The 19,844-nt window shown below is 66.3% G+C and overlaps 1 protein-coding gene across 1 annotated transcript; it reads left to right on the top strand.

Moving 5' to 3' along the window:
* Positions 1-12,668: 12,668 nt before the first annotated feature.
* On the top strand, positions 12,669-19,608 carry LOC309681485 (nuclear receptor ROR-beta-like; the record flags this gene model as incomplete). Its single annotated transcript, XM_082495369.1, has 10 exons — positions 12,669-12,906; positions 14,108-14,193; positions 14,296-14,437; positions 14,764-15,177; positions 16,200-16,321; positions 16,665-16,797; positions 17,871-17,978; positions 18,305-18,415; positions 18,771-18,883; positions 19,447-19,608. The coding sequence occupies 10 exons, from the start codon at positions 12,669-12,671 to the stop codon at positions 19,606-19,608; spliced, it is 1,629 nt and encodes a 542-aa protein (XP_082351495.1).
* Between the last annotated feature and the right edge of the window lie 236 nt (positions 19,609-19,844).

Here is a 19,844-nt window from a genome sequence, read left to right as displayed (position 1 = left end):
GCTGTGGGGCAGTGACTCACGCCGCTTCGGCAGGGCCACGTGCCCAGCGCCGTGCCGGATCCGTCCGACTGCCGGGGGTTGGCCCGTGTGGCAAAGCCCCGTCTGGCCCCCGTGGTCCGAGGGCCCCCGCCTCGTCCGGCGCAGTGGGGGGGGGACCCTCATCCCAGTCGGTCGGTGGTGGTGGGTTGGCAGTAAGGGTGACACCGACGCCATGGGAGGGCCAAAGCGGTGGCGCCTGTCCCCGGGAGGGGGTTCCCTGTGGCATCAGCCCCGCAGGCGGGGGGCGCATTAAGGGTCGGTGGTTGCACCAACAGAGCGGCCACCCTGTCCCCGCTGCCTGCACCCACCCCCCAGTCTGGCACTGGGGGGGCAGGACCCCCACCCAGACTGGGGCTGGGGGCTGCCCCGAGCCACATCCCCCGCGCCAGCGCCCGAAGACGAGGTGTGGGGGCCCCGATGCCACGGCCCCCGGCGGCACGTCCGCCCCGTGACCTGCTCCCCACCGGGCAGGTCGGCCGTTCCCCACGGGAAACTGAGTCACGGGGAGGCGAAGCGACCTGGCGGTGTCCCCGGCGGGGAGCCCGCGGCACAGCCACCCCCGGGGGCCACCTCTGCCCGTACCGTCCCGGGGCTGGGCGAGCGCGGGGCAGCCCGGCACAGCCCCGACGGGGGGTTCGGCGGTCTGCGAGGGCGGGCGAAGGGCTGTGGGTGCCCGGGGTGATGGTGGGCAGAGAGGTCCCCCTCTCGCTGGGTGGGGCGGGAGTGGGAGCAAACAAGTGATTAAGGTGCGGTGGTGTCATCCCAAATTCCTGCTCGCCTCCGGGCCGGCCGAAGGCCGGATTGGGCCCCATGCTGGTGGCGGAGCCGCGCTTGGGGGTCGCCGCTTCGACGCGGCAGCGCCCCGGCGTCCGTCCCAGCCCTGACGGCGAAGAGCCGGCGGCGAGGCCGGGCCGGGGAGGAGGGGACGGAGAAGAGCCGGGTGACGGTGGGGCGGAAGAGTTTTTCCTTCTGAACCCCTTCCCGGTGGTGGCCATCTCCTCCCGGCGCTGCCGATGCCCGGGGCCGCTGGTGCTGCCTGTGAGGGGCCGCATCCAGCCCCGCCGGCCACGTCCCGCGGCATCTCCCCGGCGGGTGCAGCTCCCCGGCGCTGAGCCCCTCTCCTCCGGCCCCTCCGGCCCCCTTCCTTCCCCGTCAGCGGGGACGGCGCCATGAATGCCCCGGGCTCACCGGCTCCGCACCAACAGCGCCGAAGGGGAGATGGTTTTTAGAGGGGCGTTTAGTGACCTCCGGAATTGCCGCATCCAAAACAGCCCCTGGGGAAGGGGAGGGGAGGGGAGGCCGCTCCTCTCTGGAGGGCAAATATTAGCCCCCCCCCTCCCGGGGACTTGCCCCACGCCAACGCCGCCGGTGTTGGAGGTCGGCCGCCGCGCGCGAAGGGTTAAGGAGAGGGTGTTGGTGGCGGTGGCGGGTGCGTGGGTCCGGCGTTGCTCATGGCAGGTGTGGTGCCGCTTGTGTAACCTCATATTTTTGGGTTGCGCCGGGGCTCTCGGGGAGTATTGGCGCTCTTGCTCCGGCGCGATTTGGCCCCGACTTGTCCCAACAGCAGCAATCGGGGCCGCGCCGGGCAAACCGGCGACCGCCTTTTGGGAGGGGCGAGCCCCCTGCGTGCCCCAAAGAGTCACCGCATTGCTGCCGGTCTCAGTTTCCCCATCTGTGAAATGGGGCTAATGAGGCTGACCTCCTTTGGGCGGCACCGGTGACCTCCGGGGACGGGCAGCGGCCTCACGCCGGCCATGCCGCCGCCACCGGGACTGCCCCCAACTTGGGGGGGGGGCGGTGGAAATGTGTGCCGGGGTGGGACGTCAGGGGCTGTGCTTGCGGAAACCCTGCTGGAAGTAGAGCTCGTAAAGACCGAGGCGAGACGTCGCCCCGCGTCCCGTCTGCGCGCCCATCCGTGCGGAGCGTGGCCAGGAGGAGGGAGGAAAGCCGGGAGGAAGGAGCGAACGCCACCAGCGAGAGCAGCGACCCCGTTCCCCGTTCGCCATCAGCAAAATCACGTCAGACAGCAGCACTGGAGCGCGGCGGGGGGCTCAGCCCCCTCCGCTCCCTGCACCCCCCTGCCCCGCTGCCGGCGTCCCCCTCCCCGGCCGCAGCCGCTCCCGCACCGGAGCGAAGCGGTAATTCGGCACACGGGTGGGAGCGCACAAAGTGCCACCGCCACTCAACCCCGCCGTCCGTCTGCCGCTGCCGCCCGCCCCTACCGCTGCGGGGAGCGGTGCCGGGGAGCGGGGCGCCCCTCTGCCCACCGGCCTGGCGGCGGCCCCGCACCCCCGGCTCAGCCCTGGGCTTCGGGGTGGACGGGGTTTGAAATCGCCCTCTTCTGCCGTGTTTAAATGGTTTAAGTGAAGGGTTTGGGGGCCGCGGTGCCCCCTGCAGAGCCCAAGCGCGAGGGTTGGGGGGGGGCCTGGGAGGAGGCAGTGATGTGATGGTGGTGGTGGCTGCATCTGTGCCCACGGTGGGATGCCACCTCCACGCCCATGGCTGATGTGGTGTCCATGCCCATGCCATGCCCTAGCCGTGACTGAGGGCTTGCTTATCTCCCGGGCAGATGCCGCATCCATGCCTGTGGTGGGTGCCATGGCCATGGAGGGTGCCGTGCCCACGTCCATGGTGGATGTTGTGCCCATGGAGGATGCCATGCCCATGTCAATGGAGGATGCCATGCCCATGGAGGATGCCATGCCCATGTCCATGATGGATGCCGTGCCCATGGAGGATGCCGTGCCCATGTCCACAGCAGATGCTGGGTCTGCGGAGCATGCCATGCCCACGTCCATGGAGGATGCCATGCCCATGTCCACAGCAGATGCTGGGTCTGCAGAGGATGCCACACCCATGTCAATGTTGGATGCTGTGCCCACATCCATGGTCGATGTTGTGCCCATGGAGGATGCTGTGCCCATGGAGGATGCCATGCCCATGTCTACGGCAGATGCTGGGTCTGCAGAGCATGCCATGCCCATGTCAATGGAGGATGCCATGCCCATGTCCATGGTCGATGCTGTGCCCATGGAGGATGCCATACCCATGTCCACGGCAGATGCCGTGTCTGCGGAGCATGCCATGCCCATGTCAATGGAGGATGCCATGCCCACATCCATGATGGATGCCGTGCCCATGGAGGATGCCATGCCCATGTCCACGGCAGATGCCGGGTCTGCGGAGCATGCCATGCCCATGTCAATGGAGGATGCCATGCCCATGTCCATGGTCGATGCTGTGCCCATGGAGGATGCCATGCCCATGGAGGATGCCATGCCCATGTCCATAGCAGCTGCTGTGTCTGCGGAGGATGCCATGCCCATGTCAATGGAGGATGCCATGCCCACGTCAATGGAGAATGCCATGCCCACATCCATGATGGATGCTGTGCCCATGGAGGATGCCGTGCCCATGGCCATGGCAGATGCCATATCTGCAGAGGATGCCACACCCATGTCAATGGTGGATGCTGTGCCCACATCCATGGTTGATGCTGTGCCCATGGAGGATGCTGTGCCCATGTCTACGGCAGATGCCGTGTCTGCAGAGGATGCCACACCCATGTCAATGTTGGATGCTGTGCCCACATCCATGGTCGATGTTGTGCCCATGGAGGATGCTGTGCCCATGGAGGATGCCATGCCCATGTCTACGGCAGATGCCGGGTCTGTGGAGCATGCCATGCCCATGTCAATGGAGGATGCCATGCCCATCCATGGTGGATGCTGTGTCCATGCCCGTGGCAGATGCCATGTCTGCACTCAGCAGGTCTCCAGGCCACTGCCGCTGTCCCCAGGACCCAGTCATCCCTGGGTGCTGTTGAGCACTGTGTCCCTCTCACCCTGAGCCCTGGCCCGGCCGTGACATGGAACAACCACTGCCACCCCTGTGATGTGGCTCCACGGGGACTCTGGTGACGCGGTGCAAAAGTTGCACCACAAACTGCAGCCACGGGGCTTTGCCCAGGGCCGACACCGCCGGCACTGCGCCACGGGGTCTCGTTGGGTGGTCCAGCGCCAGCGTTTCTTTGCGTTTATTACGGCAGCGCGTTGGAGCGCCCGCCCCGCTGTGCAGGATACGACCCCGGGCCCCAAAGCCCTCTGTGTGCCTCACGGCATGAAGGACGGGGTGGGAATGGCTCCCTGCCGCCTCCAAAGCCCCCCCCGTCACCTCCACCGCGCACTTTCCGAACTGCGGGTCTTGAAGCCGGGGTGTCCCCTCGGACCGCGGCGTCTGCAGCGTGACATGGGGACACAGCGGGGCTCCTCGGGGGTCCCCATGTTGCCTACATCCCCCCTCCCCCCCCCTCCCTCCCGCCCCCCAGCTCTGGGTGTCTGCACCTTCTCCAGGGGTCCCCCCACCCTGTCCCGCCGGAGGGGGGGTGCGGGGGGTCCCTGTGCCACCACCCCGGGGGTGAAACGAGGAGCCGCGGTGAATCAGCGGGACACGCCGGTGGCCCCGTGCCCGGGCGAGCCGGGACAGGTCCGGGCACCGACACAGCCCTCCCCGGGGCGGGCGGAGCCGGGGAAGGGGGGGGGGGGTTGCGCAGCGCCGAGCACCCCCCGGCACAACCCCGCGCCCCCCGCCGGGGCAGCCCCCGGCCCCGGGAACCGGGCACCGGCGGGGATGGAGATGGAGGAGGAGGAGGAGGAGGAGGAGGAGGAGGAGGAGGAGGAGGAGGAAGGGCAGGAGGTGGGGCTGGAAGTGAAACCGATTTGGGGGGGGCGGAGCGGGGCGGGCTCGTCATGTGAACGGCCGCATGCTCGGGCAGAAGTGGGTCAGCGGCGGAGGGGCAGGTGCCAGAGCCGCCCGGTGCCTCCCGGTGCCTCCCCGGTACCTCCCGGTGCCGCCGCCGCCGAGGACCCCCCCCCCCCCCAATGCGCCCCCCGGTGCGCTCCTAACCGCCGCCGGCCACCATGCGGGGTGAGTACGGGGAGAGGGGGGGCTGCGGGGAACGGGGGGACCCCCCGCCGGCGGGGGACAGCGGGAAAAGTTGTCCCCGGGGGGAGGGGGGGGGGGGAAACGGGGGACACGGCGTCGCCCCACCGGTTACGCGGGGGGGGGGGACACACCGGCATGATACGGGGGGGATACGGGGGGGATGCGCATCGGCCCCTCCGGGGGTCGCGGGGGGGGACCGGCATCAGCCCCGCCGGGGGCCACAGGGGGATGCGCGTCGGTCCCTCCGGGGGACACGGGGGGGGCCCCTCTCAGCCCCACCGGGGGACGCGGGGGGGGGGGACCGGCATCGGCCCCACCGGGGGATACGGGGGGGGGGGGTGGGGATGAGCATCAGCCCTGCCGGAGGGGGACCGGCATCGGCCCCACCGGGGGGCGCGGAGAGGGGGGGGGGGGGACACGGCATCAGCCCCGCCGGGTCTGGGTGGCTCCTCCAGCTCCCCCCCCCTCCCCCCCCCCTTCTTTAGGACTAAAATTCTTGTTTATTTTGCTTTGCTTTCCGACGCCGGCTTAGACCCCCTCTTAAGCTTTTCCTCGCACTAAACCCCTTAATCTCCTCTTCAATATGTTGCTCCCACCGGGGCTGGATTTATTGTCGGGGGTTGGGTTTTTTTCCCCCCCCCCACCCCCCTTTTCCCCCTCCCCGTGGTTTTGGGGGCGGTTTGGGGCCGGAGGGAAGCTCCGGCACAGGCGAGGCACCAACCGCAATTTTGGGTACCCCTTCTCCGGGGAAGGGGGCTGAGTGGCGCCAGCGCCTGCCTGATTTTATCCCTTACTAAAGGCGATTCCTACTTTTCACCCCTCCGCTTTGCAAAGCGGGCGGTTGGGAGGAGGAGGAGGATGGAGGATGGAGGGAGGAAGGCTCCGGCGGGACGATCCAGCAGGGCCCGGTGACGGTGACGCAGTGGTGGCCCCACCAAGATGTCCCCGTGCCCGTCCCCAACGGAGCTGCTGGGAGCGCGGCTGGGACCCGGCACCCTGGGGTGGGATTTTCATCTCCCTTTAACGCGGTTTTCCATCGTCGCCTGCTGCGCCGCAGCCCTTCACCCTCCCCCCGGTGCGCGTCTTAACGTGTGGGTTTTTTGGGTGCGTGTATTTAGGTGTATTTTTGGGTGCGATGTTGAGGTGTGGTTTTGGGTGTACCTACGGGGACGGACATCTTCCAGCTCTTTAAATCAGTTTTCCTCTCTCCCCGGCACGGCCGCGGGTGCTGCGGCTCTGCCACCCGCCGCACTCTTGTGTAATGGTGGGGGCGGGCGAGGACGGGGCGAGGGGAGCCCCCCGCGTCCCCTTCCTGCCCCGTGCCATCCCGGGATTTCACCTTTATTAGTTCGGAGAGAAGCATTAACGCCTGCCTAATTAATAACACCGCCTGGCTCTTGCGTGGCTCTCGCGCAGCCGGCACCGGGCTTAATTAGCAGCTGGATGAACTTTTAAAATTATTTTGAATTTTTATTTTTTTTTTTCCTTCCCCCCCCCCCCCCAGTTGCTGTGTATTGACCCTAATTAAGGGTCGACACTCCCCCCACCCCCCCGATATCACATCGTATTCCCCCACCGGGCGTTTTTCCCGCAGGGTGCCCATCTCTCGCCAAAGCCCGAGTGCCGCATGGCGCTGCCGAACGGATTCAATCTCCTTTTTCTTCCCCCAAACCACCACCGTTCTACCCCGTTCCTGGGGGGAAGGTGGGGGGGGGGGGGCCCCCAGCATCTCTTCGCTCCTGTCCTTCCCCGCTCTGCGGCTGTGCCGGGGCCGGGCAAGAGGCTTTGCCTTGTATAATCCTATAGGGTTTCCAGCCCTCCCGCTCGCTTGTTTTGCAAGCAGCGTGGCGAGGAGCGTGCGGTGGCTCGGCAGCCTTTCCGACTTGTCCTAGTGACCTAGATCTGTCATTGGAAAAAAAAAAAAAAAAAAAAAAAATCAGAGAAGGCGGAGGAGGAGCTTCCCTGCCCGTTTAGGCAGCGTGCGCGCGCTGGCCGGGGCGAAGACAACCGGCACCCATCGGCACCTCCCGTACGACGGCCGCACCCCGACCCGGGTACGGCGGGATGGGGATGAGGATGGACGGTTGTGCCTTTCGCCTCTCGAAAATAAAGTTGGAGGGGAAAGGTGGCCACCGGCAGCGGGGGGGGGGGGAATCCTGAAGGATCCAGCCAGGATTTGGGATCCTCGACCCCCGTAGCCCCCGGGAGCAGCAGCGCTTGGAGGGGAAAAGCGCGGCCATGGGAAGACGTTGGTCCCTGTCCCCGCGGGTGGCAGCGGGTTAAACCCGCAGCCCGGCCACGACCGTGCTGGCAGCGTCCCCTGCCCGTCCTGCCCATCCCTCCTCCCCGTCACGTTTAACTTTGAACTTGGCAGCGGCTATTTAAAGAGCTACTAATGTCTAAATCGCGCCGGGTTTATGGGATGCGGTGAGCGGAGCCGCTCTCGCTGCCTTTATTTAGCCCCGTGGAGATAATTCCCCCTCCCCACCCCCCCCTTAGATTTATCCATGGGGTTGGAGGGCTTCTCCCACCCCAGCCCGGTTTCTCCCCACCCCGGGCCGGTGGCAGGTCCCCCTCCCCGCCGCCGCACCTTTGTCACCCTCCTGTGCCAGCCAAAGTGCAAAGGGCCGCGTCCTGCGCCGGCGGGGCTGGCCTTGGCGCGGTGCCGTGCGGCACGGGAGCCGGTGAACCGGTGTAGCCGGGGCAAGGGGCCGGGTGGCCACGGGGGAGCCTCATTGCCCGCCTGCTGCTACGATTTCCGAGCCGGAGATCCGCACCGCGCCACGGGATAGGGGAAAAATGGCACCTTGCTGGGGATGGGGGCGGCTGTGAAGCCACCGGCCCCGTGGCTACAAGCAAAGGTGGCCAAGGGCCACCCGGGGCCAGGGGGAGAGCGTCTGAGCCCTGTCGTGGCCCAAAGCTTCCAGGAAATCTCTGCTAATCAATTAAAAAAAACTGGTTGCCACCTCCAGCGTCGCAGCCCAGCGCAGAGCCGGAGTTGTGTAATTTAAATTTTCCTTATCGAGCCCATCGCTTGCGCCGTCCCAGTGCTGCCAGTGCCCCCGCGGCCTGGAGCCGGTGCTTTGCCCATCACGCCGGGACCGTGCCGGCCGCATGCGGCAAACCGCCCTGGCCTTGGGGCCACCCACGGGGTGCATGGATGGGGATGGGATTTGCCGAAATGCCGGGAGCCTGTTTAAAAGCAAAGCAACAGCAGATGTAAAGGGGAGATCGTTCCCTTTATTTACTTATTTATTCCTCCTCCGCCACCCCTACCCCGCGGCCACCTTCCCAAAATATAACAGCCACTAATTGCCGCGGTGGCTCCCAGAGGCGGGTGCAGCCGGGAGCAGTGCCGGGCTCCGGCGTCGCAGGTTGCCGCAGGGACGGAGGGAGCGGAGTTGTTGGGTTTTGGGGGCAGGGATGGGGAGGCGGGATGGCATCGGGGGGGCCCCGCGTGTCCCCCTGCAGCCTGGCCTCATTCTTCTCCCCCTGCTCGGGGTGCACCGGGGGGATGCTGAGCCGGAGGGGAGAGGATGGTGGTGGCGGCGGAGCGTCGGAGGTGGTGGCGGAGCATCGGAGCATCGGCGCATCCCCCAGCCCTGGCCGGAGCCGGGGAGGTGAGGGAGGGCTGCGGGGCTGCCGCTAATTACCGGAGGTGCCCATCCTGCGGCATCGGCATCGATCGCGGCGGCGGGATGGGGCACAGACCTACTTTCCCAGCGGGTTCGCTGGGTAATGAGCCGGGGCAGCGGGGAAGCCGCCCGCCCCGGTTCTCTCCCGGGAAGCCGAGGGGGTATTTGGGACAGGGATGGGCACGGAGCCACCTCCAAAGCACCCGGAGCTGGGCTGCTCCCCACCTCCGGCACGGGGCACCCAGGTCCCAGGGCCGGGTTTGCCCCTATGGCTTTATGTAGCCCACCCAGGGGAGGGGGTGGCCGAATCCTGACCTCAGCCCCACACCTTGAAGGGTGTGTGGGCTCACCCTGGGGGGGGGTCCCGCACCAAGGGCTTTGCAGGGACCTGCCAGTGCCCCCCCAAAAATGTCTTCCCCCTCCCCTGAGGAGTCCTCACCCCTCGGCTGGGGCGCCCAGCCCCATCGAGCCAGCTTGGGGGGTGGGGGGGGATCTCCAAAAAGCCTCCAGCAGCTGCGGGGTTGCGGCATGTCCCGGGGCTCAGTGGGGTGCTGAGGGTTTGGGGGTGATCCCCCCCTACCCCAGCAGTGAGAAAATACAGCCAAAGGGCGGGACGGGGGCGAGGAAGAGGAGGAGGAGGAGGATGGGGCCACCCATGGCACAGAGGGAGGGTCCAGACCCCCGTGGCCGGATCCTGTTTTGGGGTACCAGAGGGCGGAGGTGATGGAGAGGAGGGTGTGCCGGCGCGGGGATGAAGGCCGTGTCTTCCTCTGGGGAGGGCGGCTCCGGCTCTGCCGAAACCACCGGGGCCGCCGGCCTGGTTCGGGGCTGGTGCTGGGCTGGAGGGGGCTCTGGGGGGTGACACAGGACCGGGGCTCTGGGGACCGCGCAGGGACCATGGAGAGCTGTGGCATGGGGTGGCAAACGGGTGTCCCCAGGGCTGGCTCGAGGCAACGCCCCAAAATGCCCTAAAACGCCCCAAAATGCCCTAAAACGCCCCAAAACGCCGCTGTGGGAGGTCGGGGTGCAGCCGCGGCTCCGTCCCGCTGCGGCGGTGGCGGTGGGAAGGGTTAACGGCGGCAGCGGTGTTACACAAGCGCGCGCGGGGGGCCACGGGCAGAAAGTGTGTCAGTGGGACAGGATGGCTCCGGCCACCGGGCCACGCGTAGCCACCGGACCGAGGGGGGCAACCACCGCCGGCACGGCCGAGCCCCGTGGCCGGACGGTGCCACGGTGCCGCTTACATAAAGGCCGTCCGGTGGCAGCGGGCCGGGAGTTGGGCAAGAAGTATTTACGGTGGGAGGAGAGCAAATTCCGCAGCCGGGACATTTTAATTGCCGGCTGGAGATTATTATTTCATTATTTTTTTTAACACCCCCTTCCCTGTCCCGTCCCCCCCCCTCTTTTTTTTTTTTTTTTGTTTTTTTGTTTTTTTTTCCTGCCTCCTATTTTAATCCTGCTGACCCCAAAGGGTGGGGGTGGGGGTGGGGATTTCGCCGCCTGCCCCCCTCCCAGGCATCCCCCATTTCGCCCCCCCCCCCCCCCCTTTTTGCACAGCGTGGCTGATGCTCACAGGATTGTAGTGGGAGGAGGAGCCCGACATCCCAGTGGGGAAACTGAGGCACAGCGGGACGGGGACGGGAGGGGGGCGTGGGTGTGGGGTCTGCTGTGATGTTTTCCCCCCCCCCGATTGCCGTGGGATTTGGGGGACGCCGAGGGAGCCGGCGCGGTGATTCAGCCGGGGTTTACGAACAGAGCGGCAATTAAAAGCTGTTCTGGGCTGTAATTGCCATCGCGACGGGGTTACGGCCGTATCTCCACGTCAGTTATTTGGGGCGAACGTCTTACGAGCGGGGTCAGGTGCCGGCGGCGGGCACGGCGGTGTAATTAGCAGGCTGCTAATTAGAGCCCCGGGAGGTTGTGGGCACACGCGGCGAGCGGTCGGGTCTTCTCCTTACAGCATCCCGGGGGGACGGTTGGCTCCGGAGGAGCCGGGAGAGCATCGTCCCCGCGTCCCCTTAGCTCTGCCCGCACTGGCTGCGGGGGTCACTGGGGGGGTACCCTCCGCCTGGACCTGGGGGCGCGGGGGCAGGATTCGGCCATCGGCATCACACGATTTGGCCATCGTTGGGAGCCGGCGAACGGCTTTCGGGGCCGCGTGGGGCGAGCGGAGCGGTACCCTCGGGCTCTGGCCGGTGGGTGCCGGCGGGCGCGCTCAGCCCGGCTGTTTTGCCGGGTGCGCGGTGCCGGTAATTGCGGGGCACCGGGAGTATCGGCCGCGGGCGTGAGGGTGCGGCGCGCCACCCATGCATCACCCGGCGGCTGCAATTACGTTGCATAACGAAGCGACGCGGCTTCCTGCCGGGGGTGGCACCACCTCCCCCATGCTGCCGTGGTGCCACCACCTCCGTCCCATCCCCGGGCGATAGCGGCAGCGGGTGTCGGGGCGGGGAGGGGACCCCGCGGTTTGCAGGTTGACCCCCCCCCCTCCATCCGGCAGCACGGGCGAAGGCGCCGGGGAACTGGGGGGGTGTCTCGGTCGTCAGAGCCGGCTGGCGAGGTGGGGGTGGCCGCGTGTCACCCTGCCCATGCCTCTGTCCCCCCCACCAAAGGGGTGACCCCGGGGCTGCGACGGCAGTGCACTTGGGGGGGCTGAGACTGGCATGGCTGCGAGATGCCCTGGCCGTCCCTGCCTGCCCCCCTGCCCGCCCCGGGGGGGGAGGGGGGGGGGTCAGCTGTGTTGCCCCAGGCCCAAAACTAGAGCGGAGGCTTTGGGGAGGGGCAGGGGTGGGATGTGACCCCCTTGGGTCCGGGGGACACACACAACACACAGCCCTGGCAGAAGAGCCTCAAGGAAGAAGGGTGAACCCCCGAATCGCCTGGTGTGTTTGGGGCAGGAGCCGCGCAGGGGGTTAGTGGGAGGAGGAGGGATCTGTCCGTGAGTCCTTCCGCCGTATAGCTGGGAACAAACCCACCCCGGGGTGAGGGGCACCGATGGCATCCCTGGGAGACCCACGGCAGACCCGAGGGACCGATGGCATCCCCGGTGGGCTGATGGCATCCCTGGGGGACCGATGGCAGACCCAGGGGACCGATGGCATCCCTGGGGGACCGATGGCATCCCTGGGGGACTGATGGCAGACCCAGGGGACCAATGGCATCCCTGGGGGAGCAGTGGCAGACCCGGGGGACCGATGGCATCCCTGGGGGAGCAGTGGCAGACCCGGGGGACCGATGGCATCCCTGGGGGACTGATGGCATCCCCAGTGGACCTGTGGCGACCCAGGGGACCGATGGCATCCCTGGGGGACCGATGGCATCCCTGGGGGACTGATGGCAGACCCGGGGGACCGATGGCATCCCTGGGGGACCGATGGCATCCCTGGGGGACTGATGGCAGACCCAGGGGACCAATGGCATCCCTGGGGGAGCAGTGGCAGACCCGGGGGACCGATGGCATCCCTGGGGGAGCAGTGGCAGACCCGGGGGACCGATGGCATCCCTGGGGGACTGATGGCATCCCCAGTGGACCTGTGGCGACCCAGGGGACCGATGGCATCCCTGGGGGACCGATGGCATCCCTGGGGGACCAATGGCAGACCCAGGAGGCCGATGGCATCCCTGGGGGACCGATGGCAGACCCAGGGGACCGATGGCATCCCTGGGGGAGCAGTGGCAGACCCGGGGGACCGATGGCATCCCTGGGGGACTGATGGCATCCCCAGTGGACCTGTGGCGACCCAGGGGACCGATGGCATCCCTGGGGGACCGATGGCATCCCTGGGGGACCAATGGCAGACCCAGGAGGCCGATGGCATCCCTGGGGGACCGATGGCAGACCCAGGGGACCGATGGCATCCCTGGGGGAGCAGTGGCAGACCCGGGGGACCGATGGCATCCCTGGGGGACTGATGGCATCCCCAGTGGACCTGTGGCGACCCAGGGGACCGATGGCATCCCTGGGGGACCGATGGCATCCCTGGGGGACCAATGGCAGACCCAGGAGGCCGATGGCATCCCTGGGGGACCGATGGCAGACCCAGGGGACCGATGGCATCCCTGGGGGAGCAGTGGCAGACCCGGGGGACCGATGGCATCCCTGGGGGACTGATGGCATCCCCAGTGGACCTGTGGCGACCCAGGGGACTGATGGTATCCCTGGGGGACCAATGGCAGACCCAGGAGGCTGATGGCATCCCTGGGGGACCGATGGCATCCCTGGGGGACCAATGGCAGACCCGGGGGACCGATGGCAGCCCTGGGGGATTGATGGCAGCCCGGCTGCACGGTGAGGCTCCTGCTGCCCCGGCCTCCCCCAACGCAGCGAGGGACCCTGGGGCACCGCCGGGTGCCGGGGCAGAGGCGGCGCTGGCCGAGCACCGGGGCTGTCACCCGCAGAGGTGGCCCCGGTCGGCAGCAACCCACAAAACACCTCCCCCGGGAGCGAGCGGCTCTGGTCGAGGGACAAGAGAGGCAGAAGGGAATTACCCGAGCTGGGGATTTGCACAGGCCCAGGAGATTTGAAATAACCATAATCTGACCGCGGGGGTTATTTTGGCGCGGCGGCGGCGGCGGCTGCTGCCCAGCACCCGCGAGAGAGCCACCAGGCTGAGCCCGGCCGGGGGCCGCGGGGGCTGGAGCGGGGATTAGAGGGTGCAGAGATGCCGGGAGGCACGTACGAGTCCCGGGGGTGCCCCGCGTCCGTTTTCCTCCTCCTCCCCCCTCGCCCCCCCCCCCCGGCAGAGCCAGCCCAGATCTGGGGCAGCTGGAAAATGAGGAGGACGAAGCCTATTAGCAGCTCAGTGCCAGCGAAGCAGAAGTGGGGAGGGAAGCGGATTTACTGGGGGGGTGGGGGGGAGAAGGGGGCCGGGACCTTGAGCCAGCGATGGCTATATCGGTCCTGGGTTTTCTAAGGAGCTGCCGGGGGGGGGGAGGGGGAGGGGGTGGTTCGGGGGCCCCAGGACCCTCCGCTTGGGCTGGACCCCCGGCGGGAGAGCGTGTGGGGCTGCAGGGATGGGGATGGTCCCTGCGCCGAGGATGTCCCTCTCTGTGGTGTCCCCCCAGGGTGCACCCCCCGGCTGAAAAAATAAGGGGGACGCTTCCAAAATGGGGTCCAGGGTGGGCCGGTGCAGGACCGCGCTGCGCTCTCGTAGCTCAAAGGGCTTTTCCACTCGTCTCCGGGTGCTGGAGAGGACGGGAGAGTGGATGGGGGGGGGTGTGTGTGGGGGGGTGTTACCCCACACCCCGCATGGGCTTTTTCGGGGTCCTCTCTGAGGCAAAAGCATCCTTGTGGGGTCTGCGGGGAGGGCTGAGCTGCCAGCGGGTCCAGACCTCCTGCCTCAGTTTCCCCCGCTGCCGAGCAGGGCTGCGGCTGCCGGGGGGGGTGGGGGTGGGGGGGGGCATCTCCCTCCTTCGGTTCCGTGGCGCCCATCGTTAACCGCCGTGGTTTCCCCCCCCCCCTTTTTCTTTTCTTTTTCTTTCCACCGCAGCCCAAATCGAAGTGATCCCGTGCAAGATCTGCGGGGACAAGTCCTCGGGGATCCACTACGGCGTTATCACCTGCGAAGGCTGCAAGGTGAGCCCGGGGACACCCACCCGGGGGCTGCTGCCGGTGGGTGGCCGCGGGGGCTGGCGTCCTGCCGGCCGCTTTCCCAACACCTCCCCGCATCCCGCGCAGGGGTTTTTTCGGAGGAGCCAGCAGAACAACGCCAGCTACTCCTGCTCCCGGCAGAGGAACTGCCTGATCGACCGCACCAACCGCAACCGCTGCCAGCACTGCCGCCTGCAGAAATGCCTGGCGCTGGGCATGTCCCGCGACGGTGAGTCTCGCCCGGGGTCCCCTCCTGCTCCTCCTCGGGGCGAGTCGGGCAGTTGGGACCGAAGCTGCTTCCCCTGCCCTGGGGAAAGGTGGGGTTTGGGGAAGCTTTTGCGTTTTCCGCCTATTTTCCGCTCCTGTTCCGTTCGACCCAGGGTCGGGCTGGGGGGCTGCAGCCGATGGGGTCCCTGCCCCGCTCAGGGCTCATACACCCCCAAACCACGTGCTCCCAGGACCCTTCCCCGGGGCGGGCGGTGGTGGCGGCTGTCACTCTGCGGGGATGGGGGGGCGAAGCCGCCCTGACGTGGCCGCTCTCTCCTCCCCGGGCAGCGGTGAAGTTTGGCCGTATGTCGAAGAAGCAGCGGGACAGCCTCTACGCCGAGGTGCAGAAGCACCAGCAGAACCAGGAGCAGAGCGGCGGCACCAAAGATGAGCCCGAGCCCCTGAGCCGCGTCTACACCACCAGCGTCAGCAGCGGGCTCTCAGACCTGGACGACATCTCCACGCTGTCGGACGGGCTCCTTTTCGATTTCCCCCTCACCCCCGACGGCAGCAGCACCTACTACAACCTCGACCTGCTCGCCTCGGCGCAACCCTCGCCCGACCAGTCCAGCCTGGACGTGGCCGATGCCACTCTCATCAAGCAGGAGTCCATCTACGAGCTGATGCTGGAGCCGGCCCTGTTCGCGCACGGCGCGCTGGAGGGCGGTCAGTTGGCTGCCGATATCTCCGTCCTCGAGATCGGTGAGCGTTGGCGCGGTCGTAGGGCCCCCACCGGGGGTGTGCAGCCCCCCGGGGATGGTGCTCCGGGCAACCCCCCCGGGATTTAGCCGGTCCCTGGGTAGCCGCGCAGCAGCGGGCACGGTCGCAGTGAGGGACCAACCCACTCGGGGCAGCCCCAAGCTCGTCCCCGCACACGATGGTGGAGGGTGGAAGGGACCTCCGGAGGTCATCTGGTCCTGCTCAAGCAGGGCCACCTAAAGCCAGTTGCCCAGGACCGCGTCCAGGCGGCTTCTCTTCCGTCTCCGTCCGGATGGTGTATCTCCAAGGACGGAGAGTCCACCATCTCGCCGGGCAACCTGTTTGGGGCTCGGGCAGCCTCACCATAAAAACATGTTTCCTCGTGTTCAGAGGGAACCTCCCGTGTTTCAGTTCCTGCTGAAATGTAAATGTTATATATCTGTGGTGCGGCACAGCATTAGGGCACGTACGGGGCAGCGTCGTAGTATAGTCCTCAGGTGACTTTTGGCAGCGGTGCCCGGCGACAGGACACGGGGCGATGGGCACAAACTGGAACACGGGAAATTCCGTCCGAGCACGAGGAAAAACTTCTTTGCTGTGCGGGTGGCGGAGCACTGGAAGAGGCTGCCCAGAGCGGCGGTGGAGTCTCCTTCTCCGGAGAGATTCAGACCCCGCCTGGACGCCGTCCTGTGCGACCTGCTCTGGGTGCCCCCGCTCTGGTAGGGGTTAGAGGAGATATCTCCAGAGGTCCCTTCCGACCCCCACCAGTCTGTGATCCTGTGATTCTGTACACTAATAATACTCCAGGCTGAGCGCTGATGGAGCTCGGTGCACATGAGGTCGTGCAGAACGCCCCCCCCCCCCCCCAGCCCTGGGGACAGCCCCCAACTCCCCATCCATCCTCACATCCCGCTGACGCCACGCGGGAGCCCTTCTGTCCCCGGTCACCCCCCAGGACACCCGGGTGGGGTGTGGGGCCAGTGGTGTCCCCGGGGGCTCACCGACGCGCTGCCCTCGCCTTGCAGACCGGGTGGCCCAGAACGTGGTGAAGTCTCACCTGGAGACGTGCCAGTACACGACGGAGGAGCTCAAGCGCCTGGCGTGGAGCCTCTACTCCCCCGAGGAGGTCCGCGCCTTGCAGAGCAAGGTGAGTGCCACCACCGCTGCCACCGCCACCCCCCTTCCACCCCCCCCCCTTTCCCCCCGGCTCCCCGCCATGGCCACCGCGGCCCTTCGGCAAGGGCCACCACGGCGAGGAGGATGAGGAGGGTCTTTTGGTGCTTTGGGAACTGCCAAAACCCACTGGTGGTGGTGGGGGGGGTGGTGGCAGGTCACATCCCAGGTGTCCTAGTGCCACCAGCCCCCGCGGATGGCACGGCACCTGGGTCCCTCGGCTGCCCCGCGCGCTTAGGGTTGGGGGAGGACAGCGGAGCCGGGGTGGTGGGGCGGCAGCGGCCAACCCTAAGGGCCATGGCCCGCTGTGCCGGCAGAGCTGCGAGGCCATGTGGCAGCAGTGCTCGCTGCAGATCTCCAACGCCATCCAGTACGTGGTGGAGTTCGCCAAGCGCATCGACGGCTTCATGGAGCTCTGCCAGAACGACCAAATCATCCTCCTGAAAGCCGGTAAGAGCCGCCGGGGGGGTGGGGGACGGGGACGGACGGACAGGGACACACTGCCACCCCCCTCGCGTCCCCAACACCTCTCCCCAGCAGCAGCCGCGGTGCCGGAAGCAAATCCCATCTTTCGTCTGGGCTAGCAGTTTCCTTTCGGGATCTCCCCTCCCTCGCCGCCCCAGTTGCCCCCAGGCTCAGCGTCGGCGCTCGGGGAGCAGCTACTGGGCCGGAAGGAGTTGAAGGTCATGTTTAGAGGCGACGGTATAGAGAGGGACGTGGGGAGTAGAGGCGTTTCTCCGTGGTTGCCCTCAACCAAACGTCACCCAGAAACCGGGACGGAGAGGAGCACAGCGGGTTTTCCCCCAGGAAAAGGGGTGCCAAACCCAAAGGGGAGCGGGGAGGGAGTAGAGGAAAGGATTGTTCTCTTCTCCCAGTAAGAAGAGACTGGGAAGAGCGGACAACGGCAACCCACCCATGTCCCCCACCCATCGTCTGCCCAAGCTGGTGACGCTGTGCCCCAGCGAGGGCTCTCTATGTGCAAAAGCCCCAAAATGCCAAAAAAAAAAGGTGGAAAAGCTGCCCGGTTTCTAAACTTCCAGGGCTGGGGAGCCGAGAGCCTCACCGGGGGCAGAGGATGTGTGCCGGTGTCCCGGCACGGTGCGGTACCCCGAAGCCAGAGCTGGGGGTGCCCGACACGCTGGAGTTTAACTCATTCTTTCATTTCTTCCTTCCATTTTCTTTTTGTTTCTTTTGTTTTCACCCTCTCCTCTCTCGGCGCTCCGCTATGACTTCGATCGATCCCTGTGGCCGGCTGTGGATGCCTGGATAATATTTCCCTTTGGTGAAATATTGCGATCGCAATTGGAAAATTTAAAAAAAAAACAAAAAACAAACAAACAAACCAAAACAAAAAAAACACTAACTCCAAACCCAAATTTGGGATATTGGGATTCTGCTCTTGGGAATGAACAATTCGGACTTTAAACTTGCACCGGGGGGCTTTCCTCTGTCTTACATTTGGTCCTGGGATGATGGAACCCCCCCCCCCCGCCCTGCCCTGCGCTCTCTCTGCCCTACGCCAGGTTGCCTGGAGGTGCTCCTGATCCGCATGATCCGCGCGTTCAACCCCTTGAACAACACCGTCCTCTTCGAGGGGAAGTTCGGCGGCGTGCAGATGTTCAAGTCGCTCGGTAAGAGCCGCTTCGCTGCGCCTCTCCTGGGGGGCTCTCCTCTCCTTTCGGGGTCTCCGGACGGGGCTGGGGTTTGCAGCCCGGTGAAACGCGGCCGGGCGAAATCCCCAGGGCACCGGGAGGGGATCCCACGTTCGCTCCCGTTGGGATGGGGTTGATGTGCGCCGTGGTTGGGAGCCGCTTTCTGCCCAGCGGTGTCGGGCATCCTCCGCTAAGGAATCCCCTTCACCCGTCTCATCTCCTCGAGCTTTCCAAGCCCCCCCCAGTGCCACCGGGCACCGCGGAGCTGTGACATCCCCTTCTTCCCTGCTCTGTGCCCCCGTCAGGCTGTGACGACCTCATCGGCGCCGTCTTCGAGCTGGCGAGGACCCTGTGCCGCCTGCAGCTGTCGGACGAGGAGCTTGCCCTCTTCACCGCCGCCGTCCTGCTCTCCCCGGGTACGGGGTGGGGGGCTGAGGGGGTGGGAATCCGGGGACGGAGGGCGGGGGGTGTCTCATGCCAAAGCCGACCCCTAAATCTCAGTGCTGCTTCCTCGGTGGATGATTTAAGTTATTGCCGGGAAAGGAGGTTGGGGGAAAAAAAAAAAAAAAGCATCTGAAAATGCATCTGCCAAAACTCCTGGGTGGGAGGAGGAGCCGCGTCCCCCGCAGCGGGGGAGGGGAGAGGGGCCTCCTGGCCCTGCCAGCATCCCCCAAAACATCCCGCAGAGCAGGAAGGGTTAAAAGAGCAAGAGGCCACTGCAGCCTGCCGGGGGGAGAGGGCACTGACTTGGCCACCGGCCGTCTCCCGTAGATCGCCCGTGGCTGACGGAGTCCAAGAAGGTGCAGAAGCTCCAGGACAAGATCTACGTGGCTCTGCAGCACGAGATCCAGAAGAAACACTCCGCCGAGGACAAGCTCTCAAAGGTACGGTGCCGCCTGCGTGCGGGGCGGTGGGCCCGGCCGGGGCCCGGCACGTGTGCCACGGGGAGATGGCTGAACCAGCGGATGTGGATGCGCCGGAGCTCGTTAGCCACACATGGGTGGTTGGGGGGTGGGTTTTTTTTTTTGGGGGGAGGGGGGGACACGACAAACCCTGGGACCTGTTGAAGGAGACTCTCTCTTTCCGTCTCCGCCGCGGTGCAGGTGGAGGAGCCGCGCTGGCGGTGCGTGGGGCAGTGGGGGTTTGGGGGCAAAAGGAGCCATTTCGGGAAAGCTTTGGGCAGGACGGAGGTGAGACGGGGATGGGGGGGGGCTCCTCACTCCCTCCCAGGCGCTGGTTGTCCGTCGGAAAGCCGCGGGTTTGGAGGCAGGGCTACGTTGCTGCCGGGCTGCCCAAAGGTGTGGGGCGTCCGCTGGTGCCCCCGGCACCGGGCAGAGCCGCTGGTCCCCAAATCCGCCCCTTTGTCCTCAAGGGAGAGGGAACAGCAGCATCCAAGGATGCTGGGCAGGACCCCAGTGGTCACCAGCTCCGGTTTCTTTCCCCGCAGATGGTTTCCAAGCTGCCCTTGATGAAGACCATTTGCAACCTGCACTTGGACAAGCTGGAATTTTTCCGTCTCCTGCACCCGGAGACGGCCATGAACTTCCCACCCCTCTATAAGGAGGTCTTCAACTCGGAGCTTCAGTACAGCGACCCACGGGAGAGCTAAGGCCGGGAGCCGCCGGCCCCCTTCGAGTTCCCCAAAATTTGGAGACGAACTAAACCTCAGAAGTTTGGGGCAGTTTATTTAAATCAAACAATCAAACTCAAGAGAACCTCGGGGGGGGGGGGGGGTTGGGGTGTCTCCCCGGCCCCCGTTTCCTCGCTGTGGATCGCGATAGCTCTTGAATGTAAAGCACCTTGAAGGAAAAAAGCAAACGGACTTTGCCGTACCAGGGAAATGAA

This window comes from Vanellus vanellus (genome assembly GCF_965231255.1).
Source record: "Vanellus vanellus genome assembly, chromosome: 25".
NCBI lineage: Eukaryota > Metazoa > Chordata > Aves > Charadriiformes > Charadriidae > Vanellus > Vanellus vanellus.
This window is presented reverse-complemented; position numbering and strand designations above follow the sequence as displayed.